The sequence below is a fragment of the Caretta caretta genome, chromosome 1, assembly GCF_965140235.1.
Source record: "Caretta caretta isolate rCarCar2 chromosome 1, rCarCar1.hap1, whole genome shotgun sequence".
In the NCBI taxonomy this organism is placed as follows: Eukaryota; Metazoa; Chordata; order Testudines; family Cheloniidae; genus Caretta; species Caretta caretta.
Window position 1 is genome coordinate 149,113,133 of NC_134206.1, and position 21,937 is coordinate 149,135,069.

At 38.5% G+C, this 21,937-nt stretch overlaps 1 protein-coding gene across 11 annotated transcripts in view; it reads right to left on the minus strand.

Annotated features, from left to right (window-relative positions):
- The window catches only part of DMD (dystrophin), a 2,122,534-nt gene that overhangs the window by 559,115 nt on the left and 1,541,482 nt on the right, over window positions 1-21,937 (minus strand). For all 11 annotated transcript variants that reach the window (XM_075132091.1, XM_048863664.2, XM_048863629.2 and 8 more), the window contains one exon: window positions 4,197-4,432. In XM_075132091.1, the coding sequence (XP_074988192.1) occupies window positions 4,197-4,432 (236 nt within the window). The remainder of the gene's footprint in view (window positions 1-4,196; window positions 4,433-21,937) is intronic.

Consider the following 21,937-nt stretch of genomic DNA (forward strand, 5'->3'; position numbering starts at 1 on the left):
ATTTTCCTCAACTTTAGCCATAGAGACAGGTTAGGGAAGACAAATTCCATATAATTCTGTTTTGTCAGTCAGTTTTCAGACAATATGCTGCTCGTATCACAGCTTCGAACTCCCAACTGTTGCAAAAGATTAATCCTTTGTGTCAGAGTGTACAGTATTTTTCCCTTGATGAATACATGGCAAAGTAATAAAAACTATTATACCAATATTAATTATTTTCTGTGGGTTTTAAAGTGTCTGTTTCTTAAACTATACAGAAGAGGACTATGTATTTATGTACTTCTAAAAACACTTTAGTAGACTTGCATTAAAGAAAGATATATTATTACAGCAAAAAATCTGGTCCCACTCATATTTTTGAAATAAATATGGGAAACAGTAATTACAAATAGGATGAAATTATTAGACATTATAATACCTTTGTGCTATGCTGCAAACTTCCTTTCTCTACACGACGTATGCATTGCTTACTAAATTTTAAAGTCATATTGCTTCCTGTAACACTAAGGCCAGATCACATTTTTGTTGTTATACACACACACACAAGCACGCAAGCTCTGTACTTGATACTTTATTACTGTAACCATTCACAGTTCCAATTCATTGGGACCACTTTCAAGCAAAGTTCACTTGAGGGCTAATGGTGTCTTAAATGTTTTTCCTTCATAAATGTGGCAGGGTTAGTGTCTATGATCTTGTGACACAAAGAGAGTGAAATGAACCTGAGCAAAATGCCCCTAGAGATTTAGTCTCAATAACATTATGTGCTGTTGTGGAGGAAAGGACAGCTTAAGATCACTTGTTTTTACTTGGACAATTTGGAAACTACCCTATTACATGTACTGCCAGATTTATGGAGGATTTTCTTTTTGGTTCTTTAAAATATTATTTAACTTCTATATTTATTAAAGAAAATTTTTTCTTTCTTTTAAAAGGAAAGATGCAGAAATAAAACAGACTTGTTTCATCTTTCTAGAGCAAGGTATGAAAAAGGCCAACATTTTCAAAAGTTTTGTGTGTGTCTATTTTTGGATGCCTAATTTGAGACACCTTTGTGAGACCCAATTTTTACAGGGTGATACTCAGCACTTAAGACATCTTGGGTTGGATCCCCAAAAATTGCAGCACCATAAATCAGTTCACCCACACAGAGCCGGATTTTGAGGTTTATAGGCTTTGAGTTGGCACAACAATCCATGCTCACAGATCACAATGTGCTTCCCCCCCGTGAGGTAAGTACTCTCATCCCTGTTTTATAGGTAAAGAAACTGAGGCATACAGAAATTAAGTGGACAACATGTTCAGTAGTGGATACTAATTTTGGGTGTTCAATTTGAATCACCTTTGACCTGATTTTCAGTGTAGCGGAGCATCCACAGCTCATATTTACTTCAACTGGTGTTGTGGGTGCACAGCACCTCCTGAAGCAGGGGCCTTATTCGTATTAACTTGGGAACCACAAAATTGGGACATCTAAAATTAGTTGTCAGTCCTGAAACTATTAGGCTAAATTACATGGCTAAATTCACATAACAATTCAGTGATACAGTCAGGAACAGAATCAGGTTTGATGACTTTCTGTCCCAGGCTGAAGGACAATATATCTGCTCTCATGGTCATCACAGGACTGAGAGTCAGGAGACATGGATTCTCAGGTGGAATTTACAGTACCGCAGCCTTGGGCAATTACTAATGAAAAATAGGCTGTGTAGTTTGGTTGACAGATAGATAGATACAACTGCATTATACTGGATAAATAGACGTTTAGGTAGGCTCAATCAGAGATATAGACTGGCTAATTTTAAAACATGTAGATGTAGAATTTTGTTCAAAATTATGGTGCCCTAGAGAAATGGTGGATATCATTAGATGTCATTTTTGTTAGTAAAGGAGATCACTATGAGTGAAGATTTCAGACTCCTAGAGAAGTCTAGAGTAGATGAAGGAGTAGATAAGGAAAGACAGAAGCGTACAATGTAGGCAAAATGAGCATGTTCTTTGGAAGACTTAAGTCCACATGAAGATACTCTCTAAGAAATAAGAAAAGCTATTGTTTAACTACACTTTACGATGCTAAAATCTGGTAGATTAACACAGAGCAAGGAAAAGTATTATGGCTCTTGACCATTTATGTTTCAAAATTCTTCTGGAGTTTAGCTGGAGAAATAATTATATATCTATGAAATTAGAAGCCAGACAGTTTATGCTGGTTAAAAGAATAGAAAGAATCTCAACTGCCAGCCAAAACAGTCCTGCCCTGTAAATTTTTCAATAAAAGGGAAAAAAGTGCGGTACCGTGCAGATCATAAAGAATAATGGAGCTAAAATGAAAGAAATAGGCAATGTTCTCTGGAAGCCCTAGACTGCCAAATATAAAGTAATACCAGGATGTATTTTTGATATTTTCATCTACTGATCTATATTTTAGTGTACATAGAAAAAAGTGGCAACTTTCATTTTTTATGGGCTAATAGCTCTTAATAAGGTAAATATTTTGATAGCAGGCTAATTCTGAAAATGCGATTTATGAAACTTAATAAATTTTGAAGGTTTCACAACAGATCATTGTTGTAAAGGTATATATTTGACCTGATAAATTATAGACTGTATTGTAAAAATTCGACTTTATTTGTAGACTATTATTAACCTGATATATTATAACAGCTCCTTAGGATCTATTTTAGATTATTATACCAATCTGCTAATAGTATATAGGGACAATATGCATACTTAGCTGGGTTTTTCCTCTCAAATTACAGGTATGTAAATTAAGGATTTATTATTTTGGCTATTACTATTTAAATATCAAAATGATCAGATCATTTTAAATGAAGTATTTGACAACATGTACCTTTTCGATCTAAGGTTTTAAAAAAGTACAAAAATCTTAATCATCTAACATGTCTGTTGTTTGGGCTTCATGTCACTTAGAAATGACCAAAATAATATGTTTTGAAACTGTTTAAAATTATTTTTATCTAGTTTCCGTAGTATACTATGTTAAACCTAATACAATTATGACATTCTTAAGAGATGGTACAGATTTACTCTGAAAATATTGACCGGCCCTATAATCACTGGTAGAGATGAATACCAAAACCTTTTGCTACTTCAGGAAGGAAATACAAAATAAAAGTATCTGGGGTGAAAACAACCTATGTCAAATAATCACAAGTTGTGAAAAGTGAAATACACAAAAAAGAAACAGGAAAGGACATAGCTGGTTATGTATTTAAATAAATCCTTCTCTTGTTGAATTGTTTAAGAGAAAGATCATACAAAATTTCTCCATTCTATCTATTTTCTTTTTTTCTTTAAATAAGAAAAAACAATTTAACTTGTCTCCTCTGCGATAATCAGGCTTCATTTTTGGAGAATGAAGCAGAGGAATATTTTATCATACAAAGCCATAAATTCAGTTTACAAGAGCTCAAATGAATGGAAGTTTAGCACTTAAAGTTTTGCACAGGCAAGCTGAATCTTTTATATTGAACACTGTTAAATCTGGAAGGCAGGTAATTACTTTCAGGCTATATAATAACAAATTACTTTTATTGCCACAGAGTTGCTGAAGTTTTGCTTTTTTGTCTATGCACATGTATTTCCATATTTTTGTGTGTTTTCAAAGATGACTAATACTTACGCAATTTGCTGACAAAACACTTGCATTAATAAGCTATTATTTTGTATAAAGGGACTGAGGAGCTTTTCATAACAAGATGACAGCAGGATACAAACCTCTCAGAAAGTTCTTACAGAAACACTCAAACATGAAAAAGGTACAGAACAGTTTATTTTTTTCTCTGTTTACATCGTGGATCTTTCTATATATTTCCTTCCTTGTTTTGTGTTCCATATCTGACTCCCTAGCCTGTGACCCATAATGATGGGTGCATTACAAATAAGATAGACAGATCTGATTTCACTGCTATGGCACACACATGTTCATAAAAGGGAACATTCTGATACTCTGTTAAATGCAGTTTTCATTATGAAAAAAACTATTCTGTTCCTTTTTCAGTTATTTTAAAATTCAAATCCTAGAAGTCAATTTAAAACAGATTAACTGTGGAAGTTGTATGCTACTCACCTTAATCTAAATGTTTCCTCTTATGTTCCCTGCTGAAATGATTACCCTTTTAATAGCTGTTACAGGGTTTCAACTGCAAAAATCAATGTCTAAATGTTTCTCATACCTTTTGTTTGATGATCATGTCGTTGATGTCATCAAGATCACCCACTGTCACTATCCGGGATTTTATCACTTGATCCAGTAAAGAAAGCCAGTCAGTGAGTTCTGCCCAGGCCTTATTAAACTCAGCCAGAGCTGGCACCTCCAGAAGCAAGGAAGATGGCATTTCTACTTTGGAGATGGTGGTTTCCTTGGTTACCACGGTTTGTGTAACCACAGTAACAGTTTGACCAGAAGTTTCTGAAAATTTAAAAAAAAAATGTTGACATTATTGGATAAAGGGACCATGATAAATTGCTCATTTCAGTAACATAGTTCACTCACTGAAAACGTAATTATTTCAATGAATGTATCATTTGTAATATTTTGCCCACTTGAAACGTGAAAATGCAAATAAAACCAATCACATGAATTTATATACAGTATACCAAGCATCTCTTCACATATACCCAGCCTCTCCCCTCAGCCCCCATACCCAATTTACCTGTAACAGCTCACCCCATCCCAGCTGCGACAAAGGCAGTGTCAGGAATACCCCTGTGTAATCACAACCCCCAAACACATTGTCACTGAAGTACTCTGCTCCCTTGCCCCCTGAAAGCCTGGGCTGCACATCACGCCCTGCTTAGTTTGGATAAAAAACACCTGTTGTTCCAGCAGCGACCAAACCATTGTGACCTACACCCTACCCCTCAAATCTTGAGTTACCAGTGAAACTGGGGTTGTCTCTCCCTCAATTTATCATCGTGTTGGCTGTTTTTGCTACAACAGTAAGAACAGTCTGTACTCTGTGAAGGTCATGATGGGAGTGACACTTACAGATGTGAGACTCAGGGAAAATAGACTACTCAAGATGACCCAAATCAGAGATTGGTTGGTTGAGCCATCTTTGTTTTTTGTGAGGTTAGAGTCTCAGCAAAGACAGGGGGAAGCTGCATTTTAACAACCTTTTTGAATGGGTTGCTCTTATTTCCTGGGCATAATGGTGGGTGGGAGTAGGAATGAATGGGGACTACCCTCCAATATTCCAGGCGAGGATAAGAACGTCATTGGTGGTTACCTCACTGGAAAATTTCTATTGAAACATTATGGGGAGGGGATATATTGTGTGTGCATGTAAAATGGGATTTAAAAAACTTCCTCTCTCACACCCTTTGTCTGATTGTTTAGACTATAAACTTTTCTGGGCACAGACTGTTTCTTAAAGTGTATATGTTCATCACCTAAAACAACTGGACTCTGATCTCACTTGCAGCATTATACATGTTCCCACATTATATTAGCTGTGATTAGCAAAAATGTTTATAGGAGAGGAATCTGCTGGCAAGGGAATTCCACCTATGGGTCTCTCCATTTTAGAATTCTTTCCTTGCTGCTCATCTAAAATTATTTGATTCTGATGACTGAATCTGCATAGTTCATCAATATGTGCAGATTACTGAAGAGATTCAGGGGTTCTCAATAGGGGCGTTTATTTTATTTATTTGGGGCATTAGTGTGTTGCAGGGGCTAGGTTAGTTTTGTTGGTGTGGATGATGTTTTGGGGCACAGAAAGGCCTTTGGTTGCTTGTTTGAACTTGATTGTATTTCTGATCTCTTGTTAGGATGCCTACCTCCTGGAACAGGCATTATTGTTTAGTCCATATAGGGAAATCAAAATATAACTGGTTTCAGAGTAGCAGCCATGTTCGTCTATATCCACAAAAAGAACAGGAGTACTTGTTTACAGCATAAGCTCTAATAAATTTGTTAGTCTCTAAGACGCCACAAGTACTCCTGTTCTTTTTGCAAAATATAACTGACCTTCATATTTGTTTACAAAGAAAATAATAAGTAATTGTACAAGCAAACATCTAGGACTTGCATCCCCACTGCCTGACAACATGCATTCTCATTTACCACTGTGCAAAGTATGTGTAAAATGGTAAAAAATCAGAATGGAAGCATTTTAGACACACATCACACAGGTGAAAATAAATGACAACATAAGGTGCCAGGTACTTATAGTCTTTATTTTGCTGCATGATTTAATAATATAATGTATCTTATCTTCACTCGGTGGGACAACTCACGTGAGTAAATATTTATTTACACAGGGTCAGGCCCTAAACACACAGACTGGTTTAATGGAACTAGCAACAACTGACAAGTGCAGGAATTTCATATATAACTCCTTTAAAAGATGACAACAAAGAAGTACTCAATATCTGACTTGAGTCACATCCATGCTTAGATGGAGGGGATTCTTGGAGCGAAGGAACAGGTTTTAGGGCAGTAGTGTTCATATCAGGAATGGTTCACTGGATTCTCATTGTAAGACAGGTAAACATAAATGGCCCTCAATGGAAAGCTATGAAAGCATAATTACTCATGGTAACTCATGCCTAAGAGTACTGCATTGTTAGTGCACCATTTTAAACACTAAGCATCTGCCCCTTAGTTGTGCTTTTATCATTCAAAAATTAGATCTGCTAACTGGCTGCACAGAGAATTTCTGTGTGTGTGTGCATGCAGTTAATCACAGAAAGGCAATTTATGCTTTAAGTTGCTATTACACGTACAGTTTGACAAAGCAAAAGACAGCCACAAAACCTATTAGCACGACTGCCGATTTGAAAACTACACTTGCAAAAGTATTTTTAAAGGTGAATACCTCACATTATTATAATGAGTGTGTTCCCAAAAGGCTCACTCAGATGTATTAAAATACATTTATAGATGACTGTTCTATTGTGTTAAAATGTAACTCCATCATAAGAAGAAAAAGGACAAAATCGTACAGGAGGTTGATGTATTAGGACTTGACGTTTTAAAAAACCCAGAAGATCTGAATAACTCCTTTGCAATGTAGCTGCAGAGCCACTACCTGATTCAGTAGCCTAAATGGCACAACGTCAGAGCCATGAGCACTAGAATTAAGCCTTGGGTGGTGCCACCTGCAGTTTCTTGCATTCCAGGTGCAAAATACAGTTATTGGGCACTGGATTTAAGTTTTTAAAAAGGATAAAGATGAATTTTGTTTTTTGTGGACAGGCTAGTTCTTGCACAGAGAAAGGCTGTCTGTGATGTATGTTGCCTTCAGAAAGCAAAGAGGCATTATTGCCCCACTTAGGTAAGACCAAGATGTTGTTTTTTGTTTGTTTTATTGTAGTTTAAACTTGGTCCATTTGGAAGACGGGCCACTGAGACAGCTTCCACATCTATGTTTATTCCTTCCAGAAGAGCTACAGTCTGGACTAAAAAAATTCAATCGATAGGTTGAAGTTCACGCTTAAATTGCCAGTTAATTCGAGTATAATGATCAGTTATGTAAAAAACACTGTAAAATTTACTTCTTAGGGCTGTTTTGAATAGATTGGCCTACTATGTTTGGAAGAGTTAAAACACATTACTCAATATAGTGGCAATTAATGGACAATTTACAACTATCTATATTGTAAATTACTCTACACTAACTGAAACATTGAAAAGTGTGTTTTGATATAAATATTTTTAAATTAACATTTTATAAGTTCAGGAAAAACAGAATGTTTCATCTGTATGATTAAATAATGTAATATCTACTGTCTGAATAGTTAGAAATGTGCTAATATTTCATAATTATTTCCTATTCTAAATAGAGGGAAATGGAGCTGCTGGAAGTGGCGCGGGCTGAGGGATGTATTAGCCACCGCTTCCAGCAGCTCCCATTGGCCTGGAGCAGTGAACAGTGGCTACTGGGAGCTGCGATCGGCTGAACCTGCGGATGCGGCAGGTAAACAAACCAGCCCAGCCCGCCAGGGGCTTTCCCTGCACAAGTGGCAGAACAAGTCTGGCAACCACTTCTCTAAAGCATTGTCCAAATCATAAAGAATAGCACTAAAATGATTTGCATAGAAATGGATTTTTTACCTTAAAAAAAATCTACTGAAGCAACAGATGCATAAGTGCACATTATGATGAATGTATTATGAGAATGGAATAATCATTATACTCCTCACAATTGCTATCAATTTCCTTCTGCTCATGCAGCACACACCTGTGGCTTATTGGCAATGCCATGGGTTGCACTTTTTAAATGTTTACAGTCTATTTAGAGGTCTGTTGTGTTCCTTTTTCTTTTTTATTTGGAAGGGAAGGGGAAAGGGAGAACAAGTTTTCTGTGTACATCTCTTTTAGTCACAGATTTTATCTAATTGCCGGAAAGAGAAAAAAATACATAGGAAATTATACTGTAATGAATCAATACATAAAAGCAACAGATACTTCAGTTTTCTATTTTTTTTTTTGGTATTTATAACACTGTATTTTGTTTTGTATCTGTAACGCTGTCCTTGAGAGACATCTATACATGCTCTGTTTTTCTGCCTTCTTCTTTTTGATCTGGATATTACATATCTGTCTGTAGCCCGCAGATAACAACATAGTGAAAAAATGACTTCACAAAACTGTGTGTATTCTCTCTGCTGGACAAGATTTTTTCATTCCACACATCAGTCACAATTTGCTGCAGCAATCCCAACCTATCTTATTTCATCCGACCCTCACTTTAACCCCTTAATGCTGGAGGTCACATTGATTTGGACTGGGTCTCATAACAAGGTATTCCACACTGATGCCAAGGACGGGACAACAGAAAAACAAAGTTTGCTTGGGTGGGGGGAGGGTGGGTTGTATTTATCATCAGGGAAGTTGGGCATGCAAAGTATGTACTGATGTTGGTTTGTAGTCTTCATGAAAATATGGTCATTATTGGTTTTCAAGGATATCAATCATTATATCTATATAAGCCGTACTTGAATTTGCAGCTTAGAATGTAAAGGTGCCCATTACTAATCCCTCAACCATCAAATTCCCATTTTTATTTCTTTTCTGTCCCCGCTACACTCTCTCTCTCTTGCTCTGTCTCAAGTTTGTCTGCAAGTTAGGGGTTTCTAGCCTCTTTAGGACTCCACTTTTTACCTCACACTGCACTCACTATTAAAGTTTAACATGTTTACTGAACAGATAGCATTGCAGATTTTTTTTAAAAAAATCCATTTTTTAACTTCTTATTCCTCTGATTAAATATACAAATACTACACTGAGTAAGGTACACCAAATGTAATGGCTTATTCTCAAATAAATAATAAATGTTAGAGTAGCAGCAGCTAATGGGAATTTGCCCTCTGGTCCATTTTGAGAATCTTTAGATCCTGTACATGCAAATGTTTATATACATGTTGTATATAAAATAATTAATTAATAACTAATTAAAAATCATATAACAATTCATTTTTCAATATGTTAATATTTTATATTGTTACATTAATTATCTCTAATAAAATGTATAAACATCTTTATAATGAAAACAACTTAAAAAAAGTTCGGTATTCAGAAATGTAGGCCTTGATCCTGCAAATTGGTCCACACAAGTAGAGGCCCATTGAAGTCAAACTATGTTTCCCAACTCCTATTTAGTAATAAGACTACAACTGTATCCTTCTTATGAAAACTTTCAGAGACTCTTTTACTGTCCAACATACACATACATAACACACTATTTGCTCTGGCTACTTAGCGTTGCTTCAGTGCAGTTGAAACTAACCAGATAAACTAGATTTCCAATGGCTTTGTGGAATAGGTCTAAAATCTGTATCAAATACAGAGTTTCAAAAGAACTGTTATGCTCATTTATTTTAACACACACATATATGTATTCTTTACTCTCCGATATTTGAAGACAACTTTTTAGTTAATACCATTAATTGAAATGTAGTCTGTATCATCTGAGTTTGTCAGTTTTCAAAGCAGAATGAATACTACAGTTCTTTCGGTCAATATCCAAATGCATCAACCACATCAGCAAACAGAAAAGCCTGCTCTATGAACTTTTCTAATGGCTAATGGTCCTATGTTAATGGTTGATTCATTCTCTTTATGTTTGCCCATTCAAGTGGGAAATTTTTTAGGTATGAGCTCTAACCATGACAACAGCCATATTGCCCTGGGAATCCAATCTCTGTATATGGCTGAGTCCAATGGAAACTCTCACCACTGTGTAAACAAAAGTTCCCTCATCCTCCCAGCTCGAACTGGCTCAGCTCCTGGTTCAGGATGTGAAACTGATGCTGGATTGCCTGCCCTTAATGCTGGCTTTAATAACAACATTGCCCCCTCTTATGGATACTCTGGGCACTGGTAACAGTGCTCCTGCACATATATAGAAACAGATGATTACAATTCCATTATTTCTCTTCATTCCCTTTCTCTAGGCTTAAAACACATATAAACAGTCAGCTTACACATGCTTTTGCCTACCAGAGGGGGATGTGATGAGTTCCCCCTGTGGTGCCACCTGGAACTGGAGTACCACTTAGCCCCCCCACCCACCAACCTGGACTCCCTTTACGCTGTACCACTGTGAACAGCCTACCAAGCCCTCCCCCAGGATTCAGCACACATACAGGTAGGCGCACACCCAGCTGCACAACATACAGATGGCTGTGATCAGCTCTGCATGGGCAGGCTACAGCTAAGGAACTGCCCAAGCTGCTCAAGTGCACACACCCCCATCTGGAGCGTAACCCCATGATTATACCATCTTGTGCTGCACAGAGAACTGTACAGCATAAGCTCATGAAATTTGCCCCTTCCCTCAATGTGGAGAAGGATATGCAACAGCTTTCTGCCCCAAGTTATGACTCTCACACTCCCTGGTTTTAGACAAAGCAAAAGATAGATTTTAAGTGATTATAAGGGATAGCAAACAGATCAAAGCAGATTACCTAGCAAACAAACAAAACACACATATTAAGCTTAATATACTAAAGAGAATGGATATAAGTAGCAAATTCTCACCCTAAATGATGATTCAAGCAGGCTGCAAAACTTCTTAAGGGGCCAGTTGCACTTGCTTACAGCTTAAAAGCCCCAGGTATTCTTTTCACAGGCTAAAAATCCCCTTTAGCCTGGGTCTAACACTTCCCCCCAGTTCAGTTCTTGTTCCTCAGGTGTTTCCAAGAGCCTCTTTGTGGCAAGGAGACAGTAAAGAACCATGATGATGTCACTCCCCTGCCTTAAATAGCTTTTGCATATGGCAGGAACTCTTTGTCTCAAAGCTTAGTTCCCACGCCAGTCAGAGGAAAAACACCAGTATTCTAAGATGGAGTCCAGTACCAGGTGACCTGGTTACATGTCCCTGTAATGCCACAGCAGCCATGAGTCAGAGGTTTTTGTAGTGTCCCCAGGAAGGCCCCCTGGTGAGAGAGAAAGTTTTTCTATTGTTTTCTCTAATGGTCCTTTCTAGCCAGCCATCTAGACTGAGTGCATTCTGCCTAGTGGGTGTTCCCCAGCTGTAAACATATTTGCAATGCAGAAATATAGCCACTATTCCTAACTTCAGATACAAAAATAATACCTGCATACAAACAGGATAATCATAGTCAGTAAACCATAAGCTTTTCAATGATATCTTACATGACTCATCTTACATATAATACATCATAGTTAAGCTGCCTGTTTATATGTGATTTAAGCCCAGAGAAAGGGAATGAAAAGAAATAATGGAATTGTAATCATCTGTTTCTATACATGTGCAGGAGCACTGTTATCAGTGCCCAGAATATCCGTAAGAGGGGGCAATAGTTGTTATTAAAACCAGCAGTAAGGGCAGGCAATCATATCATAATAACATCTCTATGAAGACTATGGGCAGTGTCACAGGGTATTTAACTGCCCTGCAGATAGACTGCAAAAGCCATTCAGAACTTCAGTTGGCTGGCTATGCCTATGTTTGAGAAGCACAATGAGGCTGACTAGAGTTTTCTAGAGTGCTACATCACCAATCTCAGTATTGCCACAGTGCTGCCGTGATTTACTGCATTCAAATTAGTGTTGAAAAGGGTCTTTTAGGCTGCTACCTCTTTTGACTCAAGCAGTTAGCCGATATTCAGGGTCTTGTGGGTTATTTCTGGAGGAGAAAGAGGAGAATCTGATGATAGACTCAAGTATTTCTTAGATGTAATTCTATTATTTACAAAGAAATTACACAAAGCCCTGTTTCCCTGAACACATCAGGAATCAAATAGCAGGAGACACAGTTTCTTTGCTCACTGTTTCAAGCCTCTTTTTCAGGGAGCACTGTGTCCAATAAGCTCTCCCAATTGGCTTTATCTCAGGGCCATATTACTTGTGCTTCTCTTGCAGTCTGCTTCTGGCTGCTACTGCCCTCAGACACACAGACCTCTACCAAATCAATCCCAGCCCCCTGCATTTGCAATCAGCCCCCAGCAGAACCCCCCTGACCTACACAGCTCAGCTTCTCTCCAGTCTTGCTTGGTCTTTGTTTGGATGGAGGTTCCTATTGATTCAGCTATCTCATGCCAAAAACTCTCTTAACTGATTCTTACATTTCTACTGAATGATGGGCATCTACTATGTCCTCCAACTTCAGTGAGGTTTCACTCAGCTTCTATCACTACGTACACTAAAACCGAGTTGCACAGACTTCACATGTCACTTAATAGTACATTGGGATGGTCTTTCTGTGTAGATTCCAGAGGCCTGGAATAAGAATATAAGCACTAGTATTTGTCTCAATTACTGGTGAGATGCCTGACCTGGAGCAATAGAGCCATTTCTTTTGGATCCAAGAGTCCGAAAATCCAAATGAATTGTAAAGGGTGGATTTTTCATAGATGAAAAGGCAAGTACTGGATTAAAGGGATTGATTTACTAGAGCTAAGACTATGATTTTGTCATGGAAGTCGCAGAAGTTACGGAATTTGTGACTTCCAGAGACCTCCATGACTTCAGCCTCCAGCAGCTGGAAGCTGCAAGGTCCACCTGCCCTGCCCCGCGGTGGCTAGGAAATGGAGGGTACCCCCAACGCTCCCCAAGCCACTGCAGGTGCTGGGGTTACCCTGAAGCGCTGGGCCACTGTGGGCAGCGGGGTGGGAGGGGGGCGGCTGCAGCTCCCAGCTGCGGGCAGCAGGGACCCCACAGCTCCAGCCACAAGCAGTGCGGGACCTTGGAACTCCGAGCCCCCGTGAGCAGTAGGGGCCCCCAGAGCTCTGAGCCAGGCTCCCTGAGGGTGGTGAGGGGACACGGCCACTCCCCATATTGTCATGGATGTTTTTAATAAAAGTCACGGACAAGTCATGGGCTTCTGTGAATTTTTCTTTATTGCCCAGGACCTGTCCGTGACTTTTACTAAAAATATCTGTAACAAAATCTTAGCCTTAATTATAGCTATGGAGACCAGTGACCTATTCTTCTACCACAGTATAAGCCGAGATTTACTGGTTACTTCTGAGATATTTCCAAGGGGACTGCATGTCAGCACCAAACTTTTTTGAACTCCTAGATTAACAACTTCATTCCAGTTTTATTTCCAAAATTACAACCTGGGGTAATTTAGTGATATCCAAATTGTTTAAATTTCTTCAGGTGTTGTCATGTAAACCAGGTATATTCCAGTCCTAATGATCTACAGAAGGTATCTAATATGTCCCTACTGAAATGTTAATGTCCCATTAAAAGTTAATCTTTTATGGTATAAGAGATTCCTGCAAACAGAAGATTGTATAGTATTTGTCTTTTGAAATTATTTATTACATGCAAAAATAAGAAAGTGAATATCAAATATCTATTGTTTTATATGAAATGTAATTACACTAATCTTTTCATGTTGTAAAGAAAATTGTCAAAAAAATTGTAAAAAAAACCCTCAAACAAACAAAGAAAAAAAAAACCCAACCATACTATGAAAACTACAAGGGAGTACAGCAGCAAATGGGGCTAACAGGGTCTTATTATGAGTTGTTCTGGTTGGTGAAATGCCTGTTAGAGAGTTTCTTGGGGTTACTTAAATATCTGTAGTGCTTAGGAGACTCCTCTGAGTGATGGCATAACACCACTTGTCTGTGCTAGCTGATTTTAAAATAAAATCTAAAAATATCTTGTAAACTACCAGGAAAAAAAAGTACAAGTGGTTTGACTAAGATATAAAAATGAACTTGACACGTTTACCTCATGTACTGTGCTAGCAAGAGGAGGATCTGTTTTGAACTCAGCTGTCTGGGTTCTGGGCCAACAAACATGGAAGTAACTGCAGAAATGACATGCTCGGCTTTGTAAAAAAGGTGGTGCTGAATGCAGAAGACATGCAATAGTTTCTGACTTCTGTTTCAGGAAACAACACTACTATTAGCTCCTGAGGGAGTACTTTCTAGACAGAGATACAATTGGATCCTCTGAGACTGACCAATTGCAACATGGATCAGAGATCGGGGAGGAAAATGAGTCATTCATAACTCTGACTAACTCTAAACAACAGGGTTTTTAAATGTTATTTATTTATTTATTTTTATGATAACAGTGCTAAACTTGACTTTTATGTTGTGCCAGCTGTTAAAAGTGATTTTCTTAAATGACAACTGATCCTTGTAGAATTGGCTAAGCTCTCTTCTAATGCACATGCTTCTGTTGCTCTGGACTCTGGCTTAGTTTCTCAGCGTTTTGCATCAAGAAGCTGAAATGCTCCAGATGATGAAACGTTGTCCAGTGTGACATCCTTGTTAAAAAGCTTCAAGGTAGGTTATGACAAAGTTCTTGCTGTTCAGAAAGATATCATTTCTTCTATTTTGACTGAAGTGTTAAACCTTTGAGATCACCAGTTTAGAATGATGTCTTTTAGAAACCAATCACACGGTGTTTTCCACATGGCATTTATGTCCCACAAGTACTGAAACAACATTAGAACAACACAGCACCTTCCTTGTATTTTTCTCTCTCAATACACATACTTGCACAAACACATTCACTACCGAAGTATAGATAAGTGATTAAAATTAATAAGGAAAAATTAAATTAAGTGTTTGATAGTATGTAACAACAGATCTGGATATTTTATCTAGAGTGAGAGTGAAAGATGATATGGCTCAAAGGAGATTTTTCCCCCAAGACAATTAGTTTTTTAGGAGCCAAATTAACTTATACAACTACAAAAGCAATCAAGTCAATGAGACTCATAGCTCTAGAGCAGCAAATCCTGATGAAGAGAAAATAAAACACATTATTTTAACATTATTTGAAGACTACAACAACAGCTCATTCCTGTTACATGCTCAACCCAAAAACTAGAAAGACCATTAAAGCTTCCAGCATGAGAAACACACAATAGAAAACTTATTTGTATCAATGTGAGTCCTCCTCATTGCTATTCCACTACATCATAGAGAAAGGAAAGACTTAAAGTACACAGTTAAGAAAAATAAAACACAGAAATAATATATCACTTTGCTTAGGTTAAAAAAGAACGAGGATATGAAAGAGAGAGAGAGAATAAATATCTTTTCTAAGAGTACTCCAAACCATTAGAGTAGTTATAAAGGCTCCAATTCTCACCTTATACCAGGGATTTGAAATACAGCGAAAGCATGCCAAGAAAATACATGTGTATTTTGTGCTTCTTGAAAGATTGAATCTCAGGAGTCAAATTACTGTGGAAGTTCCATAATCTGGAATTCAAGGCCAGATTCTATGTGTATATCACACAGAAATAGGACAGAACAGAAATAGGAAAGGTGGCATGGAGGTCTTTTGCAGGGGTGTACTAGCTTTCTTTTAAATTCTCTTCTATATCAATTTAATGCTTCTGAAAAGTGCCAGATTGAGAGCTCTGTTAAGTGAATGCATTTATTTATCCCCTGAATAGGTGTATCACAGACACGAAGATTAGTAGTATCCCCAACCCATATCATCCTACAAGCCTCAAACTTTTTTCTGAAAAGACCTCTTCAAGGGCTGAGAGGTTAATTCAATATCAGTGTCCAACAAGGTTGCCAATTAGCACCAAATGTTGTCTTTTTAAATCCTAAACCCATTCCATGAATGAGACTGCGATCAAGGGGGTGTTCTTAATGTTCACATACGAAATGGGTTAATGATCTAAAGGCTTTAAATACCTAGGAAAGCTGGAATATCAGTCCAAAATCCTTTAGAATTCCAAAGAATCAAAGAAGGAGAATCATGTCAGGGAGTCAGCCAGAGGGAAGCAATGGCATAGAGCCAGCAAGAGGAGAGAGCAGAGAGACTGCAAAGCTCTCAGGGAGGGAGGGAGACTCAGCCCCCACTGACAGAACAGAGATGGGACAGGGCCTCCATCTTCACTGAGGGAGAAGGAAAGGACTGGCTAGCAGAGTTTACAATGGAGGGAAGTGAGAAAAGAGAAAGACATCTTCAGTTATTGACTCATGTGGCACTTAAGCAGGGCTTTACATTTTCAAACTGTTCAGTGTTTTCAGGGGGTTAAAGTAATCTGTTTGTCTGGTGACATTTTAAGATTTAGGCCCATTCGCTATTTTAAAATAAACAAGAAAAACATTAAAAATGTTTAAGCATTCATTTAATACTTTTTCTCAAGATTAAACAATTGCATGATTATAAATGTCTAATGAGCTTTTATTGCTCTGAACTATATTTTAGTGTAATGAGCCATTTGATATTTGAACAAAATGCCAAATGTCTGATGGTTCTTTACAACGAAACATTCAGTAAAATGACAATTGCTAGAATGATTATAGGACTATGAAATGAATATTCCATGAAAGACAATTGTTTGGGGCCTGAGTGGGCAACCCTTACCATGTTGGTGAGCACTTAGTCACACAGGTTGTCCCACTGACTTCAGCAGGACAATCTGTAGGATGAAGGGATCTTACTGCGTGGCTGCACAGTTGAGTCCATAATATCGAACATGTGGAACTTTTTTTTATTGTTTACTAATTTTCGAGACTTCATGGGGGTGGCCTGGCAGCTTTGGATTCTTTGGTCGGTCTGTCCTATTTTTTGTTTGTTTGTTTTTTAGTTAGAAATATGGGCAGAGACTGAGAATTGAGGGGAACAGTGGAGATGCTGGGCGAAATGAGATTTAGATCTAAACTGCAATGTACAGTAGGCTGGAGAGCAGGATCAAAAGTACAGATGCAAATGCGAAACTACCATATACCAGAACCACAGAGGTTTAAAAGGAAGTACTGTAGGAAAAGTAGGAAGTTTAGGAGAAGATGATTACAAAGAAAACAAGTTTCAGAGTAGCAGCCGTGTTAGTCTGTATTCGCAAAAAGAAAAGGAGGACTTGTGGCACCTTAGAGACTAACCTATTTATTTGAGCATGAGCTTTCGTGAGCTACAAAGTGAGCTACAACTTCAAAGTGAGCTGTAGCTCACGAAAGCTCATGCTCAAATAAATAGGTTAGTCTCTAAGGTGCCACAAGTACTCCTTTTCTTTTTAAAGAAAACAAGCTAGATTTCTAGAGTTGCTGCGGGGTGGGATGGGGGGAAACAATACTAAAAGCTAAGTATCCAATATGATGTTGCTATTATTGGTCAGTATGAAGGTCACCATAACTTTAGACTGCTACTGTGAATTTCAAAGTGCCAGCTAGCTTTCCCAGGCACAGCTGGCTTTTTCAGAGGGTAGAACAGGAGGAAATTTCTACTTTGCCTGTTCTTGCTGCCCCTGGCTTTTCAAATGCAGCAGCACCACTGAACTGTTTATTGGACACACATTTCCCAACATAAAAAAAAACATCATGGTCACAAACTTAATCAGAGAGCTGTTAAGACAGTTCTTTCTCTCAATATAAATAAATGCCCTGGTTGCCCCTCCTCCCAACCCCGACAATGGCTTTCAATGAGGGGGAGCAGGGGGAGAACATAGCTCCTTGAAAGAACATGATTCAAGAATTATTCTATCCAATCCTTAGAATCACTTCAGTGAAGTAAATTATGTAAATATCACATTTCTGAAAAGCAGTCTACATAGTTTTATGCCCATGATAGCTAAAGCATCCCTAAGGTGAAAGTAACAAACTGTTAAGTACAGCAAGGATCGCTAAAATATATGTATCAGCGAATGCTGAGCCACTGGTCTTGACAGTAGCCTCTGCCAATTTTCTTGCTCAGGCCTGGGACACCCACAGTGGGTAAATGGAGTATAATACCCTATTTGATAAGAATAAATGCAGTAGAGAAGGGACTCCTAAAGCAAGTTTCTGAGTATACAAGTTGAGTCAGAACTTTAAAGCTATAATCTGGGTTTCAATCACTCAAGATCAGTATGACTCAAAAGGAGATAAACGAGCTTAATTATGTGAAATGTACTTGTGCTAAAAAGGAACTGAGGAAATCTTTTAAAGACAATACGGGGAAATAATCCAGGAATAGGCACTGCAGAAGTTCAATTGCCTGCTCTATATGTGTTGGCCAAGATCATTAAATCTGAACCCAGCTAGACCATGCCTACAATATGGACAGGTGGCAAAGAAATTGATTGAAGAGTATATTATATATCTGCAATCTGGGGTATCATTAATAAAGCTCACTCAGCTTGGACAACTTATCGTTCCATTCAAAACCTTGCTGAAAGATAAACTACTTGCAAGTTCAGTCTCCTAGTAGTAATATACTGTTACTGTTACTTTCCTCAGGCCACGTTCAAGATGATTGATGGGCCCACTAAAAATTGAAAAGTGAACGTGGCTAGGGAATGGCTTGTTGCAGTTCAATGTAAGAATTAACTAGACAATTATGCTAATAAGTAAAAGAATCTTTTGAATGGTTTGGACACTTTCTAAATTCTACTGCTCTGCATCATTGATTAAATTATCACCAACAATCTTTAATTGACCCCACTACATATTTTTAAGAGGTGGATGAAGAGATGTGAAATTTAGTATCACCTGATGATTTTTGAAAATTAAAAATACAAGATGTTGAGATAATAATAGAAGACAATGCTTACTGAAATATCCACAATTGAAAAAGTGCAGTAACAGAGATGATTTGTATTAGCAAAATCTTAAAAGCCTTCCTTTGCTATTCATATCCATTCTTGTTTATACAAGCCATACAGATCAAATATGATACTTTGTATCAGGTATGCTTTATTCATTGGCTCGTAAAGATTGTCAATGATAAGTAATTACACAGCTACATCTATTTTTTCTACTCCTATAAACGCAATTATTTTTAGAAAATGCTAGTGCTATTAACATAAAAATAGGTTAAAATGTTGCCACACTGGTGTACTGTAAATACATTTATAGTGGCAATAATGAAAAAAACAGAATTGCTGTGGGGGAATTGTTTTTGTGAACAATGTTTTGTTTTTAAAGCATGACGCGCAGCTCCAGGAAATTTACAACTGAAGGAAACAATTCCTGTCTGGCTCGCCATTTGCCCTAGAGGCTCTATCATCATTATGAGTCTGCATGTGCTTATGATTTGGAGTATAAATAGTGAGGGGGGAGAGAGCAGAAAACTGTGCCAGCAGGAAATTCAAACAGCCCAGAGTGAAACAAACAAACAAAAAAGTTAATGGTCACCAATCTGATCGGCTATTGCTCTGAATGTGATTTGGGTTTCCTTTTGGTTCGTTTATTTTTAGTTTTAGGATTTCCCTCTGGCTGGTTTCTTTCATTGTATGAGACTACACTGGAGTGCATGAGAGAGGTCACATAAGAGGAGGAATACAGACAAATAATGTGTACAAAAATGAGACATAAAATCATAACATAATCTGATTGTTATATATTTGTATCAACTGAAGCATTGTGCTATTCATACATGACATTTTGAGGGCTTACTTATTTGGAAATTTTGGACATATATTTTTTATAAAGCATTTTAACTCCCAACTAACTATCTGGATATTACTTGTTTGTGGTCTACGTGCTTGGTGTCAATATTATGAGCCAAGAACTTCTTGAGAAAGAAGGTAGCTATGTTTCTGACAAGAAACACAGTTCATCATCAGTTTGCATGTATCAACAGTCCTATTTCATTTTTATTTTTAGTGGCCTGTCCACTGTTTGGCAGGGGCTCTGCCCCCACCCCCCACTTTCCCTGAGCGCCCCCCCACACACCTTTTCCAGGCCGGCAGCTGGGGCCTGGCTGGGGAGCCCGGGCAGTTGTGGGGCGCCGCACCATGGGCTCTCCACCTGATTGGGGGGAGGGTCAAGAGCAGCTCCTGGCCTACATCCCCACACCACGGACCCCTGCCCAGGGTAAAAGCTGTGTGGGGAGACATGCTGAGGACCCTCCACCTGCTCGGGGCGGGGCACAGGCCAGGAGCTGCTCTTGACCCCCTCACCCTGGGCAGGTGGAGGGTCTGCAGCTCCCAGACCGCTCCAGCTTCTGGCTTGGCTGGGGTGGAGCCAAGGGCAGAAGAGAAGGGACAGGAATGGGGGGCCCTCGCCCTTAGACCCCCCCCCCCTTTTGGGTAGGCTCTGCCACCCTTGCTTCTGGTGATGAATTACCTGGTCTGTCTGCAGCGCATGAGGTTAATTTTTAATTGAGGATAATATTTTAATTCTTTTGGACAGGAGATGTTAGCTACTCCCATCCTCTGAGGGGTTTGCTGAACCATCGTAAGAGGTCACTTATAGTAAAGCTGAGGACCTGCTAGAGGTAACCTGAAGAATACTAGTTCTAGAAATAGATTACTGACAAATATTACTTATTCTGTTGTAGCCTTGTGACCTAACAACATCCTCGTGCAAGAAGGCTAGAGGCTCACTGGTACCTGATAATGAGTTTCAGCGAGGCAGACCAGTTCAGCATACCTCAACTCACTGTCATAACCCGTATGTAAAAAGATATCAATAGAAATTTAACACCAAACTGATCATTAGTATTACTGTGTACATAAGTGGACAAATTCAAAATTACAAACCTATTGGAAATTATGGGCTCAAGTTACCCCAACCTAGACAAAAGAAATGTGGTTCTGCCACCTTGAAGGTATTTCAAAGGTAAATTAAGAGAAAATGGGAATGCTATTTACATGGATGGTAAGCAAGACCATCAAGCCAACAAAAGGAGGAGATAACCACTCAGCATCACAGCAGTGGGAGGAGATTGCAGGAAACAAATCAATTTTTATTTTAACAAACACCAGCAGGGAAAGAAACCAGCATGAAACTTTCTTCACTAGGAGATTTCATGTCACCTTCCTTACAGCTTGAATGAACATTACTTTGGGGGTGTAATCGTCAGAAGAATCTATTTCAAAGGTTGACCGGACTATAAAAGAGAGATGCAAAGAATCCCAAGGAGTCTTTCACCTAAGACGACAAAGGAACTGGCACTTTGGACTTTGTGGGAGATCCTAACCAGAGGGGTGGTCAGCCATCTTGCTGGAAGTTAGGTAAGGAAACTATCTTGAACAAAGACTATAGATTGTTTTGTTAAATCTCTAGAAAGCATTTTACACTTTTATTTGCTTGTAATCATTTATAACCCTATCCTTTATACTCACTGAAAATCCTCTCTCATTTTTAATCAAACCAACTGCATGCTGTATTGGATTTAAAGTGACTATTAACACCAGTTAATGTGGCAAGCAGGTGGGTATTGTATCTTTACAGGAAAAAAATGAACCTTAATATCTCTCTGAATGATCCAGGAGAAGGCTGGACATTGCAGAGCACATGGTGTTGGGAAAATTCAGGATTGGAGGGTGTTGGGGTCATCTTGACAGGTGTAACCAGAGCTGGTGTATATCAGCATGTGACTGGGGTGTAACAAGTAACTGCTGCTGGAATCAGTGTTGCTGAGTCAGAGCTGCTTAACACACAGACATTCAGTGTATGGAGGGAGAGATAGCTCATGGTTTGAGCATTGGCCTGTTAAACCCAGGCTTGTGAGTTCAATTCTTGAGGGGGCCATTTAGAGATCTGGGGCAAAAAAAAAATTGGGGATTGGTCCTGCTTTGCGCAG